Source organism: Leptonotus elevatus, chromosome 6 (genome assembly GCF_054856555.1).
Source record: "Leptonotus elevatus isolate MCC_2025b chromosome 6, RoL_Lele_1.0, whole genome shotgun sequence".
Lineage (NCBI taxonomy): Eukaryota > Metazoa > Chordata > Actinopteri > Syngnathiformes > Syngnathidae > Leptonotus > Leptonotus elevatus.
The window spans coordinates 17,169,611-17,191,650 of NC_141244.1; the positions used below are offsets into that span (position 1 = coordinate 17,169,611).

General features: G+C 40.4%; 3 protein-coding genes across 9 annotated transcripts; 2 read left to right on the forward strand and 1 right to left on the reverse strand.

Moving 5' to 3' along the window:
- Positions 1-2,682: 2,682 nt before the first annotated feature.
- Positions 2,683-7,689, forward strand: sgk2b (serum/glucocorticoid regulated kinase 2b). 2 transcript variants are annotated; one of them, XM_086077645.1, is made up of 12 exons: positions 2,683-2,858; positions 3,306-3,381; positions 3,450-3,519; positions 3,618-3,643; positions 4,551-4,608; positions 4,687-4,770; positions 5,356-5,487; positions 5,560-5,672; positions 6,111-6,330; positions 6,607-6,762; positions 6,839-6,928; positions 7,057-7,689. In XM_086077645.1, exons 1-12 carry the CDS (start codon positions 2,792-2,794, stop codon positions 7,189-7,191), a joined length of 1,227 nt encoding a protein of 408 aa, XP_085933771.1. In that variant the 5' UTR covers positions 2,683-2,791; the 3' UTR covers positions 7,192-7,689. The 2 variants fall into 2 exon arrangements, with proteins under 2 accessions (XP_085933771.1, XP_085933772.1); XM_086077646.1 differs by lacking the exon at positions 2,683-2,858 and adding an exon at positions 2,998-3,068.
- On the reverse strand, positions 6,597-11,442 carry LOC147172335 (putative transmembrane protein 244). 5 transcript variants are annotated; one of them, XM_086077652.1, is made up of 10 exons: positions 10,663-11,442; positions 9,378-9,463; positions 8,759-8,832; positions 8,546-8,671; positions 8,414-8,458; positions 8,226-8,331; positions 7,273-7,410; positions 7,022-7,172; positions 6,809-6,940; positions 6,597-6,740 (listed from the first exon to the last, which is right to left on the reverse strand). In XM_086077652.1, the coding sequence occupies exons 1-6, from the start codon at positions 10,693-10,695 to the stop codon at positions 8,237-8,239; spliced, it is 459 nt and encodes a 152-aa protein (XP_085933778.1). In that variant the 5' UTR covers positions 10,696-11,442; the 3' UTR covers positions 6,597-6,740; positions 6,809-6,940; positions 7,022-7,172; positions 7,273-7,410; positions 8,226-8,236. The 5 variants fall into 5 exon arrangements, with proteins under 5 accessions (XP_085933778.1, XP_085933777.1, XP_085933773.1 ...); XM_086077651.1 differs by having other exon boundaries at positions 7,273-7,426; XM_086077647.1 differs by having other exon boundaries at positions 7,273-7,426; positions 7,501-8,331; positions 10,663-11,440.
- On the forward strand, positions 10,980-22,007 carry l3mbtl1b (L3MBTL histone methyl-lysine binding protein 1b). 2 transcript variants are annotated; one of them, XM_086077644.1, is made up of 22 exons: positions 10,980-11,788; positions 13,202-13,320; positions 13,986-14,181; positions 14,330-14,525; positions 14,594-14,723; positions 14,807-14,858; positions 15,705-15,799; positions 15,876-15,980; positions 16,956-17,091; positions 17,175-17,266; positions 17,343-17,494; positions 17,596-17,672; positions 18,552-18,637; positions 18,864-18,974; positions 19,044-19,158; positions 19,300-19,396; positions 19,467-19,661; positions 19,749-19,850; positions 19,931-19,995; positions 20,533-20,705; positions 20,886-20,948; positions 21,015-22,007. In XM_086077644.1, exons 2-22 carry the CDS (start codon positions 13,210-13,212, stop codon positions 21,141-21,143), a joined length of 2,478 nt encoding a protein of 825 aa, XP_085933770.1. In that variant the 5' UTR covers positions 10,980-11,788; positions 13,202-13,209; the 3' UTR covers positions 21,144-22,007. The 2 variants fall into 2 exon arrangements, with proteins under 2 accessions (XP_085933770.1, XP_085933769.1); XM_086077643.1 differs by having other exon boundaries at positions 10,981-11,788; positions 17,596-17,699.
- Positions 22,008-22,040: the final 33 nt, after the last annotated feature.

The following is a 22,040-nucleotide window of genomic DNA, read 5'->3' on the forward strand; positions in this document are numbered from 1 at the left end:
AAGAGCAGGTTTATCCCAAACTATTGGCCTTATTAACAGAAAGCTATGATGTATAGCAGACAGCAATATTCAAAATAAGTGATGTATACATAAATAGTATATAATTGCTTGATTTTAGTTTCTTTAATAAGAAATAAGTCTGAAAATAAGAATTTTAAAGTGGCCCTTGCATCCTTTAATTTTTCTGTATGCGGCTCTCTAAGGAAAAAGTCTGGACAAGATCAGGGGATGTCATTAATTTTTGTCAACTGTGGCTGTGTGAAGCCCTTTGAGACTCTTTTGTGATTAAGGGCTATATAAATAAATTTACAGGTCAGTTGTTGCTTTTGCCATCTTGTGGAAAAGCATTTAATTGTTCTAGTTAATTTAATTATGGTACACTATGCGCCTCTCGTAAAATGAACAGTGACGGTGTTGCTGCAGAGTCTAGCATCTTTATCTGGTTTGTTGTCGTCACCTAAAGGACAAACGTGGTACTACGATTGTCACTCATATATGCATGTTCCTGGTGTTTCCCGAGTAGCTACTCAATATATATATATATATATATATTTATTTATTGTTATTTTTACCAAATTACAAAAACGTGCATGTTAAGGTTCATTAAAGACTTGAAATTGTCCATAGATTAATTTTGTCTCACGGCACATTTAACGAGCCAGCAACTTGTGTTCTTCCGGGCATGATGTACTTACTGTATGACATCTGACATCTGCACGAACATGGCTTTCAACTCTTACAAGGAATGTTTCTTCTTGCTGAAGACTTTTACGGTATGAAGGCTGACGTTCAATATCATCGAATGCATGCTTAAAACTCGATGGAAAACTTTGGGCTGTCATCACGGTGACCAGCGCAGATCTGTTTGCTCTTGGGGCGATGCAGTGAAGACATGAAGTGTCTAGAGATCACCTTTCTGTACCAGTAATCTACATGACCCATATCAACTCAAGCGTTCACCTCCAATTTTAGACACTGGACACATAGACAAATTTGACATTACTTCAGTATCAGTCACGTCTCGCGATCCAAAGCATGTCACATCATCTGGATATTAGTAAAAAAAAAAACATTCACATTACAAATAACATGATATAAAAGTTAGAGAATGCTGTCCAGTTTAATGAGTGATTAAGTAGGCCTGTTTGATCCCGGTCAAATGCAACCAGAATTCGGGCTCCCAAGGATTAGCTGGTGGTTCCCATGTGGCACACAGCTATGTCAACCAATTATCAATAGCATCCCTGTTAGGTGTACAAAGCACACTTGTTGTAGCAATCAATCTCTTATTTTATAATCTTAATAACGCCATTGGCTGGATTTAAAAAATTGTGAAACGATACAATGGGCAAGATTGTAGACAGGGAATGTGTTTAAAAAAAAACTTGGTGAAAGGCTTCATGATCTTGCCTCGTTTCACGCAAAAAAAAGTGCTATGTTGTTTTTTAATGAATTTTCACAAATAATATATTTTACCATCAATACACAACCTAAAAAATTGAGACTGTTAATTTCTTTAAAAGTGAGCAATTCAGCAGTAAGTAAATATCTCCAAGCAAAAAGTAAATTGTTATGATTCATCGCATACCACATCCTCATCAGGGAAAACACTTTTGACTGATAAAATCAGACTTTATTCCTCTAAAGATGTCATCACACACTGTGCGGGAACTCAAAATAGCACCTCTTCCTATTTTCATTCATCATATGATCACACACAGTCATAAAAGTGTGGTTATGCAATTCACCCCATAAAACTGAAATATTTAGGATGATTATGGGGGAAATTTGAGGCGTGCTTGAACCCGTCCGTGCATATGTAGTAAACAAGTATAAATGCTGAAGTGGTTTTACTTTGACATAAATCTCAACATGGCCCAGTCGTGATGCAGACAGGTCCAGTGGATTCTTAGGCATGCAACGGCTACATGAGACAAGAGGACTGATACAGAGTTGTCAAATGCCGTCACACTAGGTCATGACCTATTAACTATATTTAGTCTGCAAAGGAGCTTCTATTCTATTCTCTTGAATTTCAGTGAAACAACTCAGGGTTGCTGGCAGACCCAATGCACAAATATTTGTTTGTACTGTGGATGATTGTTTCTGTTTTTCTGGGAATTCATAAAGATGACACATCAGGAAATTGAGTAGCCTAAAGGGACACACTTAATAAAGGAGCTATTATTCTAAAACGGAAACAAGCTAAACCAGTGAGTGCCGTGTTACGGTTTGAATACAAAATGGACACCACTACAGTCTCTTTGTGATTTTTAGCTTTTTCCAGGTGTTACAGCCACATTGTATTTTTCTTTTTTAAATAATGTCCCTTTGTGGAAAGGAAGCAACATTTTTCCTCCCTCACTCTTTTTTTTAAATTCACTACATGGCAACCATGAAATCAGTCCAAAACATTCTCTTAACATTTCAGTATGTTACCTTTCACAGACACAGGATGCTGTATTTAAGTGCCCATGCAATGGATGCATTTATGATAATACTGTTAATGATAATAATATAAAGAATATCAAACAAAAAAAGTTGTAAACATGTTATATTATACAGCGCATGTGAATCAAAATATGTGCACTCACCTTCCTCACTCAAAATGTGGCCCCCTATCACGAAGGCTACAAACTCCGAGGGTCAGTGAATGCACCACTGCTGTTCATTTGGGTCCAGGTCTGTCGAAGAAACTCAGAGCGCAGTTTGACGCGAGCCGTGTTTATTTGGCGTTTAAACGTCGCTCCTCTACTAACTTAGTTCTTATAGCTGAGCCTGTTTCGTCCGCATGACTTTGACTCACGACCGGGCGATGACCTACGCCAAAATGAGGAGGCTTGTGTCATTTTTCTCAGGTAAGGCGGTGTTACTGTACTTTTAATTATCAAGACTGACGTCATTTCGCGCTAGTGCGCGACAAGCACGTCATATAAAGATGCGAACAATATGCATGGCAACGTTAATGACTTGGTCTTCCTTAAATGCTAAACTCTGTTAGAAACGCGAATTATTGACACTTGACTTGACATGAAGATGGGAGTTTTACATTTCTCAATGGCCACAACGTTAAGTACACTTGCACCTTGCAACATTTTGGTAGCAAGACAAATAACCCATATTAGAAACTATGTCGAAGCAAAAAAAATAAAAAATAAAAAATATTCACAGAGCCTCGTGTTTTTTTAAAAGCCTCTCATTACAAGTTTTGTGTGCTGAATTAAGTATGGCAGAGGGCACTGGGCAGCAAAGTGACAAATTGTTATACAACTAACCTTTCTCAAATTCTCTCTACTATGTTTCAGCTCTGCTCAAGGGGAGAAAACCTCTCTTCAGGGACTTATTACACAAACTTGCCCCCTATCAACCGCTTTTCCAGCAGTAAGTTGCTATTAAAATACATGTTGGAAAACATGACCCGTGTCAATCTACTGTCGTCTCGTTTGAAGTCAGGACACCCGTAAGAACCGTCATCTGTGGAGCAAAACCAGGTCGAAGACGGAGGACAGCGGCAATGCGGTAAGGAAAGGATGGCACTTTTTTTTTTTTTTTTTTTTTTTAAATAACTGAAGACATCAAAAAACTGACCTCTTGACCTTTTGTGAATTTCTCATTAGGACTCACTAAGGTCTCAACCCTCTGTGTGAGTATACATCTTCAACTGAATGCCTAGAATAGATCTAATGTAATATTTGGTCTATGAGCACATACTGTAAGCCCACACACAAAATAAAAAAAAAAATAACTTTCACAGATAAGTCACTGGTTTACACACTACACATGCAAATACACGAAAAATAAAATACCAATCGACTGTACTGCAGGAAATAAACCCAAGCGGACATAATGAAGGATGTGCTCTGTCTTACATAGATCCGAATACTTCAATGTGTATGAATTTGATTTTAAAACATGAGCAGTCCATCTCAACATGGAGTCCATGGGAAAATTCATGAGCAGTAAACAGGATGAGAGCTGCTGGGATCGGCAAACCCCGTAAATAAACCACATCCTTGTTTAAGCTAGGGGAAATAGTCCCAGCGTTATGGTATTAATTTTCTGGCAAAAACAAAATACTGTAAAACCACATGATGTATGGCAGCGGCCATGGTCATAATTCCACAACTATTGTAGATCTTTTGATTCAACCATTCTATCACTTTTGTATCATTAGAATAAATGTGAGCAGAGAATATACTGTAGTCATAAACCGGGGGTTCTTGATTTATGATGGTGTTCCGTTCCTAGCCAATCGCTAACCAATATTAACACAGTAATAAAGTCCTAATTAAACTAAATATTTGTCTGAAAAGGCTTGTAGACAATAAATATTAAACAATCAAATGAAACAGTGAGTAATATAGGCTAGCACAACCTCCGACTTGTTTGAAACATGATGTGGTATGCTTTGGATCATGATCCTTCTAGATACATTTTATTGGTTTACCTTATTTTCACAAGGAAAAAAATGTTATTACTTTTTTTTTTTCACTTTGGTAGTATATAAAGGCAATACCATAAAAAACATTATCTTCCTTTGTGGCTCCCAGGATGAAACCAACTGACTTTGATTACCTCAAAGTTATCGGCAAAGGGAGTTTTGGAAAGGTAGGCCTTTTTTTTTTTGTTCTTCATTGTTGTATGTGTTGTTTTTGTTTAGCGTCATCTCTCGATCCTTTGAACCAGGTGCTGCTGGCCAGACACAGAAAACATGGAAGCTACTTCGCTGTCAAAGTGTTACACAAACAGACTGTTGTTATGAGGAAAGAGGTAAACTACCTATACCTATAGTAGTAGCATAAAAGTCCGCACACCCCTTTATTAGGGTTTAATCAGAGGTGACAGGTGTGTGCTGACTTTCATTTAATATGAGTTTGAATGTGACTGATTGATTCTCTACACATAGTTACGAAGGTTTGTGCACACTAGACACTTTTGCAACCGGTCACATTAAAAGTGTACAAAGTTTTAAATTATTCATCTTGGCTCAGTTTACTATATCACAAAATATATTATAAAAATAAAATTATATATATATATATATATATATATATATATATATATTATCTATTATGTACTATCCATTATATATATTTTTTTTATATTGTCGCTGTACTGTGACAAACACTTATGTCCATTTTTGTTTCATTTATATTTTTGGGGGGATGAAAGTGAACGCAGACATCCCAAAAATGTAAAAAAAAATACAAAGTGTTTTTCACAGGACAGTGACAATATATGTATTATATTACTTATATTTTATTTACATTAAAAAATTATCTAAAAAATATTATTGTATCCTCTACCTACTCACCTATAGTATTGTATCTCATACTATCATGACTGTATTTGTAGCAGCAGCATGTGATGGTTGAGAGGAGCGTTCTACTTAAAGGACTGCAACATCCATTCTTGGTGGGACTCCACTACTCTTTCCAGACGCCAAACATGCTTTACTTTGTGGTGGACTATGTTAACGGCGGCGAGGTAAACGTACGCAACATTCTCAGTTGTTTTTCCAAGGCGCTAACAACCATTCATTGATTTTGTCACTTTTAGCTTTTCTACCACCTCCAGAGAGAGGGTTCGTTTCCTGAAAGCAGGGCTGCTTTTTACGCTGCAGAGATGGCCATGGCGCTGGGCTACCTTCACTCGTTAGACGTTGTCTACAGGTAACCTTAGTAACATCCTGCTTTGCTTTCTCGCTGCATCTCTGGTTCTAAAATTGCACTGTAATCCTTCATAAGTGCTGCAGGTTAGCATGTAACATAATGCCATCTGGTGGTGTATGTATGTGTATATATATTTATATATGGGGGAAAAAAAGATCAAGTGCCACAAAAATGGTCACTATCTCCAGGTTTGAAAAGTAAATTGCCACTGATGGCGGTAACTACTTTTTGGTGAGAATTACCATAAGGAACAGCCATACTAACCACTAGTCCTTCTGCAATAATAATTTAGCTCCCTCACACTGTCGGTCAAAATTAAGCATTATTAACTCTTTAATGGCTCAATTTCAATATTGGATGATTTGAGTGTTGTTGTTTTTTTAACTACCAGATATATGAGCTCAGAAGCACTTACTTTTGCATGTGTTTGTGTGTCAGAGACCTGAAACCGGAAAACATTTTGTTGGACAGCGAGGGGCACGTAAAGCTGACTGACTTTGGACTCAGTAAAGAAGGCGTGGCCGTAGGCGGGCTCATGCATACGTTCTGCGGGACTCCGGAGTACCTCGCCCCAGAAGTGCTGCAGGGTCACATGTACAGTCCCGCAGTGGACTGGTGGGGACTCGGCAGCGTGCTTTTCGAGATGCTATATGGACTGGTGAGTGCAGGGTTTTTTAGCGGTGAGAATGCCCCTTTTTTTTTTTTCTTACTAGTACTATATTCCTAATCTTTCGTTACTTTTTGAGGGCTTTCTTATCCTCACCAAAATTTGCAAGCACAAGTATCCATGATGAATTGTAAAAAATGTTAAGGGTCCCGAACCAGAACCCAGATAATTTAATCTCTTGTAAACCATCAGTAGTGGGGGAAAAGAATGCAGCTTTTTTCATGTCATTTATTTTTATTTTTTTTTATACCTTGTTTGGTGTTTCAGCCTCCATTCTACAGCCATAGCAAAACAGAGATGTTTGAGAAGATACTCCACGCACCTCTTTGCCTGCATAGTGGAACATCTGAGGCGGCCTGCTCGCTGTTAGAGGGTTTACTGGAGAGGAAGGTTTCCAGACGCTTGGGGGAAAGCCGCGACATAGTAAGAGCATGTGCAGAAGACAGCTGAAAATGATAAATATACATACCCACAATGAGATGAACCTCTGTTTACCCAGTTGGAGCTGCAGGAACATCCATTCTTTGCGTCCGTCGACTGGGACGACCTACTGGCGAGGAAAGTCACACCTCCGTTCATCCCCAATGTGGTAATTCTTCAACTAGATGTTTTCAACTTATTCAGTGCCATTGACGGCTTTAGACGTCAAAAATCCATTTGAAATGTGAATGAGTTAATATACCGCATCATGATCTTGAGTGTCTTCTCTCTTGGCAGACGAGTCCTTGTGACATCAGCTACATCGACCCCGAGTTCACGCTACAGCCCGTGCCTGCCTTAATGAATGACAGGTGCCAAGAGGACGGGACGAGTGAGGCCTTCGTAGGGTTCTCCTACATGAACACCACATGAGCTGCTTTCATCAAGTGGATGCGCAGCAATTGTACAAAGTATTTATTTTTTTCTATGTCATAAATCTGACTTTATTGGTACCTGTTGTCACTGATGGCGTAGTGGTTCACTCGCCTGAATGTGTGTTTAAGGTTGTCTCTCTCTGTATGTGCCTTGTGATTGATTAGTGACCAGTCCAGGGTGCAATCGGCTGGGACAGGCTCCAGCTCACCTGGGACCCTGAACAGGAGAAGCGCTATAGAAAATGAATGGATGGGTGTGAATGATATTTAATATTATTTATTTATATCATGATGTGTGCTGATTTACCTAATAATTAGGTCAAGGAGCGTATGCACAGTTTATCCATGGGCACCACACTTGGAGGATTTCCATCCAAGTATAAAATGTGATGGTTGTATTTATAATTGTGTCAAAAGTCCAAATATTTACAAAACTGGACTTACTGTAAAGTGGCTGTAATTCCTAAAAGGTAAATGTCATGTTATTGTGAAACCTAAAAACCTCATTTCAAATAAATAAATAAGAATGTCACTTGTGATTCCAAATACTTCTACATTGAACTGTCAGAAGATTTAGTTAGGACACATTTAATTCTTTCAAAATACACAACAAGAACGTATTGCATCATTCCCATTCTGTTGTTACATTCACAGCTTTTCAAGTTATAGAAACAAATACTATATAATGTGCAACACAATTAAAATAATACAGAAACATCACCTTGAGGTATGGACATACCGTACATGCCCTGTGCAAATAAATGCCTAAGATTTGTTGTTGTTAACCCAGGCATTATGTCATAATAAGGCAGATACAATAGGAAAGCCCCCCCCCAAAAAAAAAAAAAACAAGGACATTTTGGTGAGTATCTGGGCCAAAACATGGCAACAATGGAACCATCCACTGCTCACAACCATATTAGCACCATCCATATGTTTGCCATGTACACAAAATTAGTCTGTGCATTAACAAACGAATCCAATAGAAACCATTGTAGGATCATAGGATCCCATTGGCTGAACAAAATATACCTTTCTGATATTTAATAGACGGTGAATGTAGCGTAGCTTTGGTCATCTTGACAGGCGAAGTAAGCGATCAGCTGACCATTGCAGATCATCAGAAACAAGCCACTGCCTGCAGAAGAACAAACAAAAGAAAAATCTCATCTGTTGACATTGTACGTTCGGTTTTGTACAGGCTCTCTCGTTGCTCTCACCTAAGGCCAACCACCACTGCCATGCCAGGGGAAACTCCAGCATCACTGAAACATTGAAATAGCAGTCACAGCAGCACAATCCAAAGAGTCCCCCCCCCCCCTTAGTTGATACCTTAAAACTGCTCGACTCACCAAGGCTGGTGATGAAGATATGCAGGCAGGTGACAGTGACAGCATAGTCCCACACTCTCCTCTTCACCACAGCAGCAAACAGCAAACCACTGCAGAAGTAAGTGAGCTCCAAGGACAGCAGGTTGACTGGTCCGGACGGGAAGAAAGACAGTCAAGGCAGACAATCTGGTTTTGTTGGGTATCATGCTGGCTCGCTGCCTTCAGTGCACTCACCTAAGTATTTAGAGACAGAATCCTCCGGCTTGGTCTTGAAGTCAAAAGGAATCCGTCCGTCGAAGTCATCCAACCTGTGTTTAGTTGGAAACGGGTTAGATGTCCAAAATAAAACAAACAAACAAACAAACAAACAAACAAACAGTTGGAGTCAGTTCAGTCGAAATAATTATCTTCAGTTCATGGTCCCAACGTACGACATTTTAAGGTTTATGAATATCACATGGCAGAAGAAAAGGCACACTCGGTTACTGCTGTACTTACTATTTTACATTTAACATAACTGTATGACCAAGAATGGATTCGTATTCAAATATTTCCTGCAATTATGACATTTAAAGCATAAGAATACATCACCAACTGCACAAGAAGGCACGCTCAGTTACTGCGGTTCTTCTTTGCATTTGATTGGTCTATAGTTATTATGCGGAAGTTGTTTGTCATGCAAATATTTACTGTGTCTTAAGACAATTTTGGAAATTGAAGCACTCCAACTCGACCGCGGCCTGATTACTAAACTTTGCGTACAGACTGTTGAGTGTCAGTTTTGCTTGTACTATTATAGAAGTTAACGTTTCGTTAATGTGCACACGCGTGTGCGTGAGGGCTTCTCACTCACCTGAAGGCGCCGAAACAAACACTGCCAATCATGTAAAACAGAGAGTAGAAGACGAGCAAGCAGAGCAGCAGGTTGAGGAATACGGTCTGGTAGGCAGAGACAGAGACGTTAGGATTAGATAAAATTTACATCATTCCCATGGTAGGCAACACTAGGGGAACATTTGCTTAAGCACCCCGATTTGGCTGTGAGAGTTTTAACCATCAGCACAGAAGCTACAAACTTATTGAGGACTCTTCAGAGGCCATGACATTTTGCCATTACTTAAAATCACATGAAAGCAAAAGTATAAGCACAATTTAGCTTCAAATGATCAATATCAAACCTTATAGGTTACCCCTAAATTATTATGCCAATGTATTGTTTTGTTGATTTACAGATTTGGAATTGTAAACCAACCAAAAATCATTTTAAAGCCCTCCTGGCTTCTTGGTGGCTTTGTATAAAATAAAATCATATTTAGAAAAAATCTTATTAAAATGCTTGACTGCTTGTGCTACCCTAAAATACATCATACATTTGTAACGCTTTATCTTGTGTATGTGATTCCCACAACTATGCAGTGAAGATTATCCAATTTAAATTGAGAGATCCTTATATGCTTTTTTGTTAATCAGTAATGTATATTTGCTCAATTGTTCATCTATCAATACCGGTGACGTATAATGACAGGCATAACAATTACATGCTCTTCCACTAGATGGCGGAAGGCACGAATTAACCTCTGTATCCAACCTGTTGCCGTTCAAACAAGAGAGTAGTAGCGTTGTCTTCCTTCAACTAAGCAGGCCCAGATTTCCCACAAAGTACATTTGTGAGTAAATTGAGACAAGAACAATATTATTATTTCATTGTATATAGGCCTGCGTTGTGTGACATTTTTGTTTGGTAACGTTTGTTTTGTTTTGTTTTCTCATATAAAATATGCGCCTTGGCTGAGTAAAGATTGAGAAACTCGGGCACCGTGGTACCCTAAAATACATTATACGTTTTGTAATAATTTCTCTCATGTAGCTAAACATAAACAGGGTAACCACAATATTAGACACGGCTCTCATTATGATGCCCTGACAATCAATCACAACAAAGCATTACTATGCGTTTGATTCTATCTATTGATTGATCCTATAGATGGCACTGCAGGTGTGAGTGCCGCTTTACTGCTTCTTTTTGTCCAGACCTAACCTGCCACATGCTTTTTACATCACAAAATAGCGTCACTGCCATTTAAACGCATTGAACAACCTGAAATGCCAACATTATGGGTTGTGTTTTCCTTGTTTACCTTCGAGTCGAGCGCTTTGCTTTTGAATGCCATCTCATGTTGTCTTCACGTCAGCACAATAATGCGTGAGGTGAGGTTTGCTGCGGATTGCAGCGCAAACCCGCCCCTCCTCCTCCTCATCATCATCCTGAGCCACCTCGTCATCCTCCAGCCTGCTCCGCGGTCCTCTACCGCCATCTAGAGGCCAAAGAGTGGCACGACCGAGCGTGAGCCGCCCGCTTCTCTTCGCTGCACTGAAATGAACTCACCTCACCCCAGGAAAAAAGCAGCACGGGCCTTTGTTCGCTAAAATCACTTGTTTCAACAGCACAATGCACTGATTAAACACATCAACGCGTGCTTTTAAGCATGTAAACAAATCGCCGCAATGCTGCGACCTAAAACGCGTCGTGGCGATTTGCAGCCATTATGGACGATCGTGCAGGTTAAACGGGGATACTTTTGGGTGTTTGAAACGTGTCCAACTAAGCAAGCTAAATGAAACCATCCGCACCGGTTAATTCACTCGTTTTGAGACATACTTGTAGCATCGGTGAGAGCTAGTAGCAATACTCGTGTTACGTTGCAAGCCCGACGCGTTGCGTAAGAATTAGACTATGTGCCGTTGTTGTTTTGTTCGACTTTTTCCATTTTGGGAAAATAACGCGTTTCCATCCGCTTTTTACACATGCATCCACACAATTGCACATGTGCTATCCACGCGTACGTAGCTAAATAACTCATCAAACCCGAGAAATATAGCTTGCGAGCATTACAAGGTCGAATTCCACTGCATTGACGTGCATTAATAAGTATAACATGAAGGCGATGTGAGTGAAAGTAAAACATGAGGGAATTGTCGTTTTTTATTTATTGTTAACGGCAGACAATGCGAACATGTAACCGCGATGAGCTCGCTCCGGTCGACCGGTTGCTCGTGTGTAACGACGCCAGTCAAAGTGACTCCTAAGTGGGCTGTGTCACAAGCGCACACCGGTCAACGCGTGTGTGTATGTGCGCGTGTTGCATTGACCACCGATCGTAAAGTGAACTTTTTTTTTTCCTCGAGCACAAACTTGTCAGGCAGCGCATCTTCCGCGCATGCGCAGCCTCCTCAGCTCGAAATAAGAGTTAAAAGAGAAACGAGGTGAGTTCCACATTTTTGTTTAAAACACAATAGGTTAACTATTGGTAATTTATTCTAAGTTACGGGCGCTTTGTTGAAATAAAATCCCGTGTCGTTTCAGCACGCTGGCGTCAGTTTGCGTTATCTTTCCCACTCTGGTTTGTGAAACGGTGAGAATAAATCGTTTTTCAAGTTTCTATTGAAGAATTTAATCACGCAACAATGTCGAAGGTGGTGACAGTTACGCAGCGTTATTATTACTCTAAATGCTGATGTGAGGAATAGTGGTAACGTCTTTTTGCTATTGTTATTAACCGGGAAACTTATTTATTACGGCTTGCCCTTAGCTGGCTGCATCCAACCCTGATGCTAATGCTAGTCAGAGCGGAGCTAGCTGACAGTTAGCTTTGTGTCGGCGCTAAGCTAGGCGAACTGGGACTGACATTCCGTGACAACAAAGTGCAGAAAATAAGCGGGGCGGCAGAAAACAAGTCGCCCGGAAATTACTCGGCGACCGTCGGCCCTTGTTCGACGCCCCTGCATGGCTCGTGTGTGTTGTTTCGTGGCGTAACTTGAGTAATTTACATAGTTTAAAACGTGTTGGTTGGCCTCTCCCCCCCACCATTGCACCGCCATTTTGTACCAAGACGAATGCTAATCACGGGGCGCTCTTGCCTCCACTTTTATTTATGGCAGGAATAAAAAAAAAAAATGCAAGTAACCGTGTACTACGTCAAACTTAATACACGCATTGGCCCGGCCTCGTTAGTTACTTTTCCCCAGGTTGAGGCCCTAAAACAGCACAAAAACATCATCTTATTCCCAGCGTTGACCCTGCGTCAGGACTAAAACGTTATATCGCAATATAAATCAGACTAAAATGATGCCAAGTTGAGCCAGTCAGCGTGGAAAGCGGCGTTCTTGTGGAAAGTGGGAAACAAACCGAGCCGTCGCTTGTTTAGGTGAAGGCAAAGAGACGTCTTTAAGAGATACTGTTAAAACGAGGGAAATATGAACTTATGTGCTTAACTCTAAGTCGGGACCTGTTTTCTTGTGTTGACCATCAAACGGGGTGTTGGTTCGCCCTAATGGGCCGCTTTGTCAACACAATACCCCGCTAGTTGGTCTGCAAAAAGAGTCTTATTAGTGAGTGTTTTGTGTGGAATCCAAGTGCATGGTGGATCATGCGAGCCAACGCACAGTCGCCACCAAGCGGTGATGTTGCAAATCGCTGTTTACAAGTGCAGGTAGCGTTTGCAAAGGAAGCCAGTCCGGCCACAGATGATCAACTCAATGGTTTAAAAAGAGGCGATAGTAAAAATCTGATGATTATAATATCTTCAGACTCTTATTTTATTTTATTGCCTTATTTCTGATTGCCTTTTATTTCTTTATTTATTTTTTAACATAATTTTTTTATTTTTTTAAATTAAGGATCCAGAATGGCTGACACTCCACCTAGTGACGGCCCCTCTCAAGGTGCCGAGTTTGACATGATGGGCGCTCTGGACTGGAAGGATGGCATTGCCACGTTGCCAGGAAGTGACATCAGGGTACAGCAAATTACTCAAAACTTCTACAAATCTTGGCTTTGGTCCCTTTGTGTGAAGTTTGCATGTTCTCCAAGACTAAATTGTTCATTTGTCAGAGTGTGAGTGGTTGTTTATTTATATTTGCTCTGATTGGCTCGTCCAAAGTCAGCTGGGATAGACTCCAACTCATCTGTGACCTGAGTGTTAAACTTTATCTCTTACATACAGTACATACATGCACAGTATTGTAAAAAAAATCAAAAAAAAATCAGAGTAAGCCAGCAACTGTCCCACAAACCACCCTCAGTCTCTTATGACAATTAATGCTAGCATTTTTGTTTTTTTAATATCATGTTTTTTATTTCTGTGCACCGCGTGCAGAATGTTTTAATTCAAATCTTGCGTCCAGTGTTTTTTGTTTTTGTTTCACTCTTATTGCTTTGAATAAAAAGACTGTTGTTGTTTTGCTTTTGGGAATAATGCACTGAGTGCTTATTGAATTTGTTGATTTGGTCACTGTTCATTTGCTCAGAAGTCAGTGGGTGTTGGTGCCATCTTTTTTTTTTTTTTTGATTTGATTAGCGTTTGCATGCTGCGTGTCATTTGTGTCATGAATAAAATGTCTTCAAATCTTCAGGTCAACATTTTCTGCGATGAATCTAATTTGTGTTCCTTGTGTTCTTTAGTTTCGCATGACAGAGTTTGGCACACTTGAAATTATGACAGACATAGAGGTTAAAGGGCAGCCGCCTGTTCCTAAAAAGGACGTATTGGATCCAGTGCCGTCTCATAGTCCCACCCCTCCACCGGAGGGTCAATTGCAGACAAAAACAGCACCCACTCCGGCTAATAACATTCAACCGGCGCCGCCTCAAAGAAAAGGTACCATGGTTTACCATTTAGGTGGTGGGAATGTGAGTGTGTTTGGTCCTTAAGTCTATATGTGCCCTGTGATTGGCTGGGGACAAGTCCAGGATGTTATTCACCTCTAGTCACATTGGAGCATTATCTGACCCATTCTTTCCTGCAGCCCCTGGTCCCGTTGTCTTGTCTTTGGAGGAGACTCCCACTTTAGAAAGTCCCAAAGTGGAAGTTGGTCCAAGTGTGGAAGTCGGGCCAAACGGGGAGCTTACTCAATGCCGAACCTGTGGTGGTCACGTTGCTCGTGATGCCCTCCTACAGGGAAAGTTTTGCAGCCCAAACTGTGCACAGCCCACCAGTGGAAGGTAAAAATTACATGCTCACATAAGCCCCCCCCCCCCCCCACTGTGAACTGATTTTTTTTTCTGACCAGGTCATCTCCCGGGGAAGCCCGGGAGTGCCAGCCTGCCGAAAGCGAGACCTTAGGTAAACGTGTGCGTAAAAAGAGAAAAATCTATATGGATTCTGGTGATGAGGAGGAAGACAACCAAGAGGAACCAGAGGTAGGAAGTGTCCACATTGCTTAGTTAAACCAACCTGACTGACTGCAACATGGTCATCAATTTTCTATTTTCTATTTTGTCAGGAGAAAGCCAAAACAACCAAAGGCAGGAGAGGAGCCAAAATGGCCAAACTTGGTACGTTTTGTGTGCTGACACTATAATTGGGGGTGATGAGCCAGAAAATGTCTTGAATGTCAGCATTTAACAAAATACACATTAGAAAACAAGGTGTATTTGGCTTTAAAATATTGAAAGCAGATATTTATTATATGAATTATAATTAAAAAATATATTTTTATAGCATTTTACTCTTGACATTGGAGGATATAACCTCTTTAAAAAAAACTTAGTAATTATTTTTTTTATGCATATTTGTCTTTTATTTTTAAATAAAAATATTCTTTGAACAAATTAATGATTGAGATTTAAAAAAAAAAATTATATATATATATATATATATATATTACAAAAATATTCGAGTCCAAATTTTTACGTTGTCAGAAAAAGAGACGAAATGTAGATGAACATTTTTTTTTTAAATTACCTAAAAATGTCCAAGGAATTGCCCAACAGTCAGAAAGTTTATTTTTTAAAAGGCAGAAAAGAAAATGTTTTTTAAAAATAACCATAAAATGTCTACAACATTGCCAAAAAAGTCAGAACATTTGATTTAAGAAAAGGCAGGAAAGAAAATGCTCAAAAACAAGAAGGAATCCCGAAAATTTCCATAAAAAATTGCCCCCCAAAAGTCTGGGGGAAAAAAGTCAAAATATAGTCCAAAAGAGGCAGAAAATGACCATGTGTCCATAAAATTGTCAAAAATGTAAGAAATTTGACAGAAATAGCTTTTGACGGTAAAAGTTGCTGACCCCTGCACTGGTGTATATAAATACATGAGAAATACTAGAACATATCCCATGGGATAAGATCATCTCCTATCACCACCATTTATTTCTATTTATTTTGTTGCTCCGCCCCCAGCTACAGCCCAACCCAACAAGAAGCGGGCATGGAGCTGGCCAGCCTACCTGGAGGAGGAGCGGGCAATTGCTGCTCCTGTCAAACTGTTCAAAGAGGTACTTCGCCTTCATCTTGTCAAGAAGCAAAATATCTTCACTTCCTTCAACCAATCGCCTGCCTCGTTTCCCGCAGCATCAGTCGATTCCTCAAAGCCGGAACAGCTTTAAGGTGGGGATGAAGCTGGAGGGGTTGGACCCGTGTCACCCGTCCCTATTCTGTGTGCTCACCGTGGCAGAGGTACGTTTAACAAGTGTTTCCCGACACAAGCCATCATTTTGTTGTATGAAGGACAGCATTTTGATTTTAGATCATTCTTAGACCTATTAAGGGAAATTGGATGTTTAAACTAATGTGACATGGCAGTGGTTAGTAATTACTAAGGCCCAACTGACGGGGATTTTTTTTAGGCCGATGCCTTTACAACATTTGGGGAAGAAAAAAATCTGATAACTGAACAATTGGCTGTTAATTTTAAAAAATATAAAATAGATAAAATAACTTAAACACTATACATTTAACTCATTCACTCCCAGCCATTTTCACTGAAGCAACCCCCTTCGCTCCCGGCTGGTTTACTGGATTTTGACTGATTTTGCAAGGCCCACAGAATATTGTGTAAAAAACATAGAACCTAGCAAAAGAAAGTTTAGAATATCTTCTTTCATCAGGATAAAAAGTACATTTTTATCCGTTTCTGCCTTGCAGCTATATTAGCATTAGAATATAGCTAAGTTTCATCATTATTCACATTCCTGTTGAAAACACTGGCAAAAAGAGCTTGTTGCAACATGGCCCTGGCTGATCTCTTATACTCTGCTGCCACCTGCTGGCTGTTTTTTTGTAATAACTACCATTGCTTTAAGCCACCTCTCCATGTCAGAAGCTGTATTAAAGCCTTTTGCATGCTCTACCATAAAAAAAAACGTATTTAAGTTTTTGGGTTTGAATGAGTTGAAATTACAGGAAGAATATTTGGCTCATTTTATTTATTTTTTAACAATACTATGTCCTTTAGTATTTGTTTAACGTAAGAAAAGAAAAAAGAAAAAAAAACAACATACAAAAAGCATGAACTGATGCAAGTATGTTTATAGTAGAGTTTATTTGCCAGAGCTCCGTACGATTATGAATATTTTAAAAAGGCCTAATATCAGCCGCTTAATCATCGGGCTACAGTAATTACTGGCTTAATGAACTCAACTGTATTAACAGATCCAAGGCTATCGAGTGAGGCTTCACTTTGACGGCTATCAAGAGTGCTACGACTTCTGGGCCAACGCCGACTCGTGGGATTTGAAACCGGCAGGCTGGTGTGAGAAAAATGGACACAAATTATTGTTGCCCAAAGGTAGTCACACACACGCGGTCTTACACTTGCAAGTCATTGCCTATTTTTAACTTAACATCCATTTGTTTACATTTGTCTTGTAGGTTGTAAGGACGGAGAGTTCAACTGGAGCATGTATGTGAAAAACTGCCGAGGCCAGCTGGCCCCCAAGCACCTCTTCAAGAGCCTCAACACGGTGAGCATCGCGCGCCGTCAGCCGTCCACCGGCTCCTTTCATTTCCCACCCGGCGTTCAATGTGTCCCCCTTTCAGTCCGTGACTCCCTCCGGATTCCGAGCGGGCATGAAGCTGGAGGCGGTGGACAGGAAGAACCCGTCGCTGATCTGCGTGGCAACCATCGCAGCTGTGGTGGACAACAGACTTCTCATTCACTTTGACAACTGGGACGACACGTATGATTACTGGTGAGCCCACAGAGCATGAATCAACGAGTTTGTCCAATACTAGAATATTTGTTTGGGAATGTTTAGACTCGTTTTTTGTGTGTGCTCTGTCCTGTGTGAAGGTGTGACGCTAGCAGTCCATACATCCACCCGGTAGGCTACTGCGAGGAGTCCGAACTAACTCTGACCACTCCAGCTGGTAAGACACAGATCAAGACACACGCGGGTCAGTATCAACTACTTTGCTGTTTTGTAAGGCCAAACTAATATGTAGATATTAATCAATGCCTGCTGCCTTGCTTTTAACATGTTGATTTGATGGTTAAGGCCAAAATGATTCCTAATCTGGCCACATTTTTTTTTTCATTTATATTTCTTAAATGGGTATCATTTGGCTGGAATAGACACAAAAGAATGGCCAAAAAAGTTAGTGAATATAATTTATTAGCATTAGTAAAATCTTTTTTTATTTTTTATTTAATTTTGATCATATTCATATTCCTGAACTTTTTGGACAGTCTTGAAGAAACACCATATTTCGCACCATTCTAAAGGACCCTGGTGTAAAAACATTAAACTAGTAAATATTCTAAATAGAAAAAAAACATGTCTTTGTCTTTTGCCTCTAAAATATACCCATTTACTAAATAAAAACTCACCTACTCACTCACTTTGGGCTTGTGTTACACTCTCATTTGGAACACGATTCAACACAAGAATGTATCAAAAATTCTGTCTTTACAACATAAACAAATTATTATATGGTTGTACGTTGCAGTGGTTTAGAACTGCATTGCATCATAATGAGAAGTGTTTTCTAATATTTCTCTGCAAAATATTAGAAAGCTCTCAGCTTGATGCAACTAAAAGGCAAAACAGAACTTTTGATACCACTCTTTGGAAAGTTGGATTGGTCAGGTGTACCTAATTTTGTGGTGACTGCGATTAGCTTCTTCTAACCTATAGCAAGTTAGAAATGTTGGGAACGCATGCTACAGTCGCTGTCTCTACACTTTCAACTCATCATTGAGCTACAATGTTGTTGTTGTTTTTTTATTTTTTTATTTGCTCTCATCAGAATATAAGCAACCTAAGAGTTTCTCATGGGAGAAATATCTGGAAGAGACGGGCACACAGGCTGCTCCTGCTCGGGCTTTCAAACCGGTATGTTTCACACACAACCATAAATGTTGTAAGCAGTAGAGCTAGGAGTATAAGGAAGCTATTCTGAAGTCTGTTATCAGGAGAATTACAGTAGTAAAATCGCACTGGGGGGGATGTCATTGTATTTTCTATTTCTTTTAAGCGAGGGGAGAACAATTATTTAAAATTGGAAATACACATTTTTGGGGGACATTTTTTGGGTGTGTAACAGTAGCTTCTCTCGCAGAGACCTCCACATGGCTTCCAGGTGGGGATGAAGGTGGAAGGCGTGGACAGGAGGAACCCCATGCTCATCCGTGTCGCCACCGTCGCAGATACAGAAGACCACCGGCTTAAGGTACAAAATGGCCGCCAACTCCAGCCTCTTTTTGGCTCCTCACTATAACTGCCATTAACCATCTTTTAGATCCATTTCGACGGCTGGAATCCAGAGTACGACTTCTGGGTGGAGACCGACTGCCCCGACCTGCACCCTGTAGGCTGGTGTCACAAAACGGGACACTCATTGCAGCACCCGAACAGTGAGCTTCTTTGCTTACTTTCCCCGACAAGTTGACTGCAAAGATGGAATCATCCGTACAAGGAGAATGGGCTATATTATAATATATTGTAACTTAATTGTTTATAACTACAATTGTGTTTGTCTTTATTTGTCCTCCCAGGTGTTAATGATGCGAGTCCTCCAGGACAGGGATGTCCCACCCCAGGATGCAACGGAATCGGCCATATAAGAGGACCTCGTTATGGGACCCATTACACGTCAGTCCTGTTTCATTATCATCGTTTAAGATATATATTTGGCCTCACTAAAGTGTGCTGCTATGTGCAGTCAGGTGAGCTGTCCCTACTCGGAGATGAATCTGAACAAAGAGAGCTTGCTCCCAGACCGTCTCAGCGGCGAGCGACCAATCACGCTCGGTGGCACCCTCCCCCGCGGGCGACGCCCCGAACCCAACACGACTACCACCGCGCAGACCGCCTCCACGCCGGACCGGCTCGAGGCAGCCGAGGACTCCCGCGCCAGGTTGGCCCCGAGAGAGCTCCTCCCTGTGCTTGACATGCAGCACAATGCTGCAGCTTGTAGCTGAGAGTCAGTTGTCCCTGTTGCTAGGAAACCACTAGAGGTGGAGGCTGAGCTGTCAGGTCGCAGTAGCCAGCCAGAGCCACTAGGAGGTGCCAGTGAGCAGAACCAGAATGGGACCAGGCACAAACGGTAAAAAAAAAAAAATGTCACCTCGCGAAAATCCCACAAGGAGTTAAATTATTTCTAACTGCTAACATTGTTTCTTTCAGGACTTCTACTGCTCCCAAATATCTCAAAATGCACTACGTGAAAGAAGAGTCTGGTGATGGTAAAGGTGTGTGCACTTTTCACTGTGTAGAACTTCTAAAGTACAACACAATTTGGCCCCCCCAAAAAAAATCTTTACAGAAAATGGAAATAAAAGTAATCCATTCCAGGACCAAACTGTTGCCCAAAAAAAAAGAGTGTGTGTTAGTATTAAGACGTAAAAACAAGACACTCGTGGTTTATTTTTGTCACAGGTCTAAAATATAAGATGTATGTTTTATATGTAAGATGTAAAAACAATACGATACTCGAGTCCAAACTTAAATGGTGGAAGCATAATGCAAAGGTAATGCACGTCCTCTTTGGCACAACAATCTATTTGCTAAACTTTGGAAGTGTCACAAAAAAGCCAAAGAAAAAGCAAAAAGTTCATCCTTTTGTTTCTTGCTTAACTATATGTTGACATTTTGAATTATGGCCTGTTCCAGTGTTTTGTTGAGTACTTTTGCTCAAATTTTAGGACTGCATATGCATTCGACTGTAGCGGTTCCATTTAGTTTGAATACCACAGTGTAAGGTACTGCCTCCTGTCCTCTCCCGGCAGACTCCCCAGACACCATTTCCCTCCAGCAAGCCCTTCACGAATCCGTGTTCTCACCCGGCGTCTCTGCCACTCCCCCCCACCGGGTGGCGCTGTGCTGGGACAAACACTGTCAGCTACTGCCCGAGGTTCTGGGCCTGACTGCCAAGAGGGTGGCGGAATGGAGCACGGAGGAGGTTAGGCATTCAACACTCAAGTCATTATACTACGATTCATCATTCACCTGCTATATCGCCAATCAATCATCAATCAAATTTATGTGTTACATCGCTATTTATGCCCACTTCAAACTCTCAAATGAGTTTCTTCGCCCTAATATTTTGGATTTCATGGACGTGAGGCCTTTTCCTTTCCAGGTGGCCAGTTTTGTGAAAGGACTCCCAGGGTGCAAAGAACATGCGGCTACATTTAAAACAGAGGTAATGTGTCGAGTGATTTTGTTTTGAGTGTTTAGTGGTGAAATCGGTTGACTTTGTCGTCTCTAGCAAATAGACGGCGAGGCCTTTCTGCTGCTCACCCAATCAGATATTGTCAAGATCCTGTCCATCAAATTGGGCCCCGCCCTCAAGATCTACAACTCCATCCTCATGTTTAAGAGTGCCGATGAAGAGTAACTGAGGACTCCTGACAGGAACGTTTACAAAAAAAGCCATCCGCTTCAATAAGTTGCTCCCTTCTCAATGGACTTGTTAACAAAGGGGGAGTCTCTTAACCTGTATTATATTGCCGAGTTGCGTTTACTGAAATGTTAAATAACTACAGACACCTTCGGAAATGTTTCTTACATTGTTTGCGGCGTGGTTGCCTCCAAAAAAAAACAAGAAAAAAGAAAAGTCAGAGCTTTCAAAAAGCTGGTTGATCAAGCATATTTGTTGCTTGTTGTTTTATTTTTTTTATATGAATGGCACTATGATTTTTTTATTCTCCACTAGACAGCAAGTGAGAGCTGAAAACAGTATTAGTGATGTGACAAAATTCCAACTTTTGTTTCCGTTATTACTTTTAATTTGATGAAGTCCTCATAGGGGTGTTCAAAATTTAAAAAAACATACAAACGTTTTATTACTTGTAAATATTTTGAGCATTTGAGGTTGTATTAAAAGTGCACGGCGGGCTGTATGTTTCCCTGCCACTGGTCTAACTGGTAATTCAACAAAAAACCTGGTTCATCCTTTTCATTGTTTTAATGACACACGAATGTTTAATCATAAAAAACAACAACCTTTTTCCTTCTGCCATTGTAAAAAGAATGCAGCTTACATGAGGATTTACTCCTGCTTGGTTATGCAAATATTGCAGGCAGTGAAAAATATAAGACAGAAGAGTCCTCCCAAAGTTTTGGAATGTGTACATCGGCAAGTGTTTATATGCAAACAAACAGCTTTTATTTATGTATTCTAATTTAAGGGTTAACGGTACGCTGTCTTGGCTCCGAGGAACGTGTGCGTTTGTGTATGAAATAAAAGTGATACACACTACTCGACTTCAGTCATTTCATCACATGCCGACAC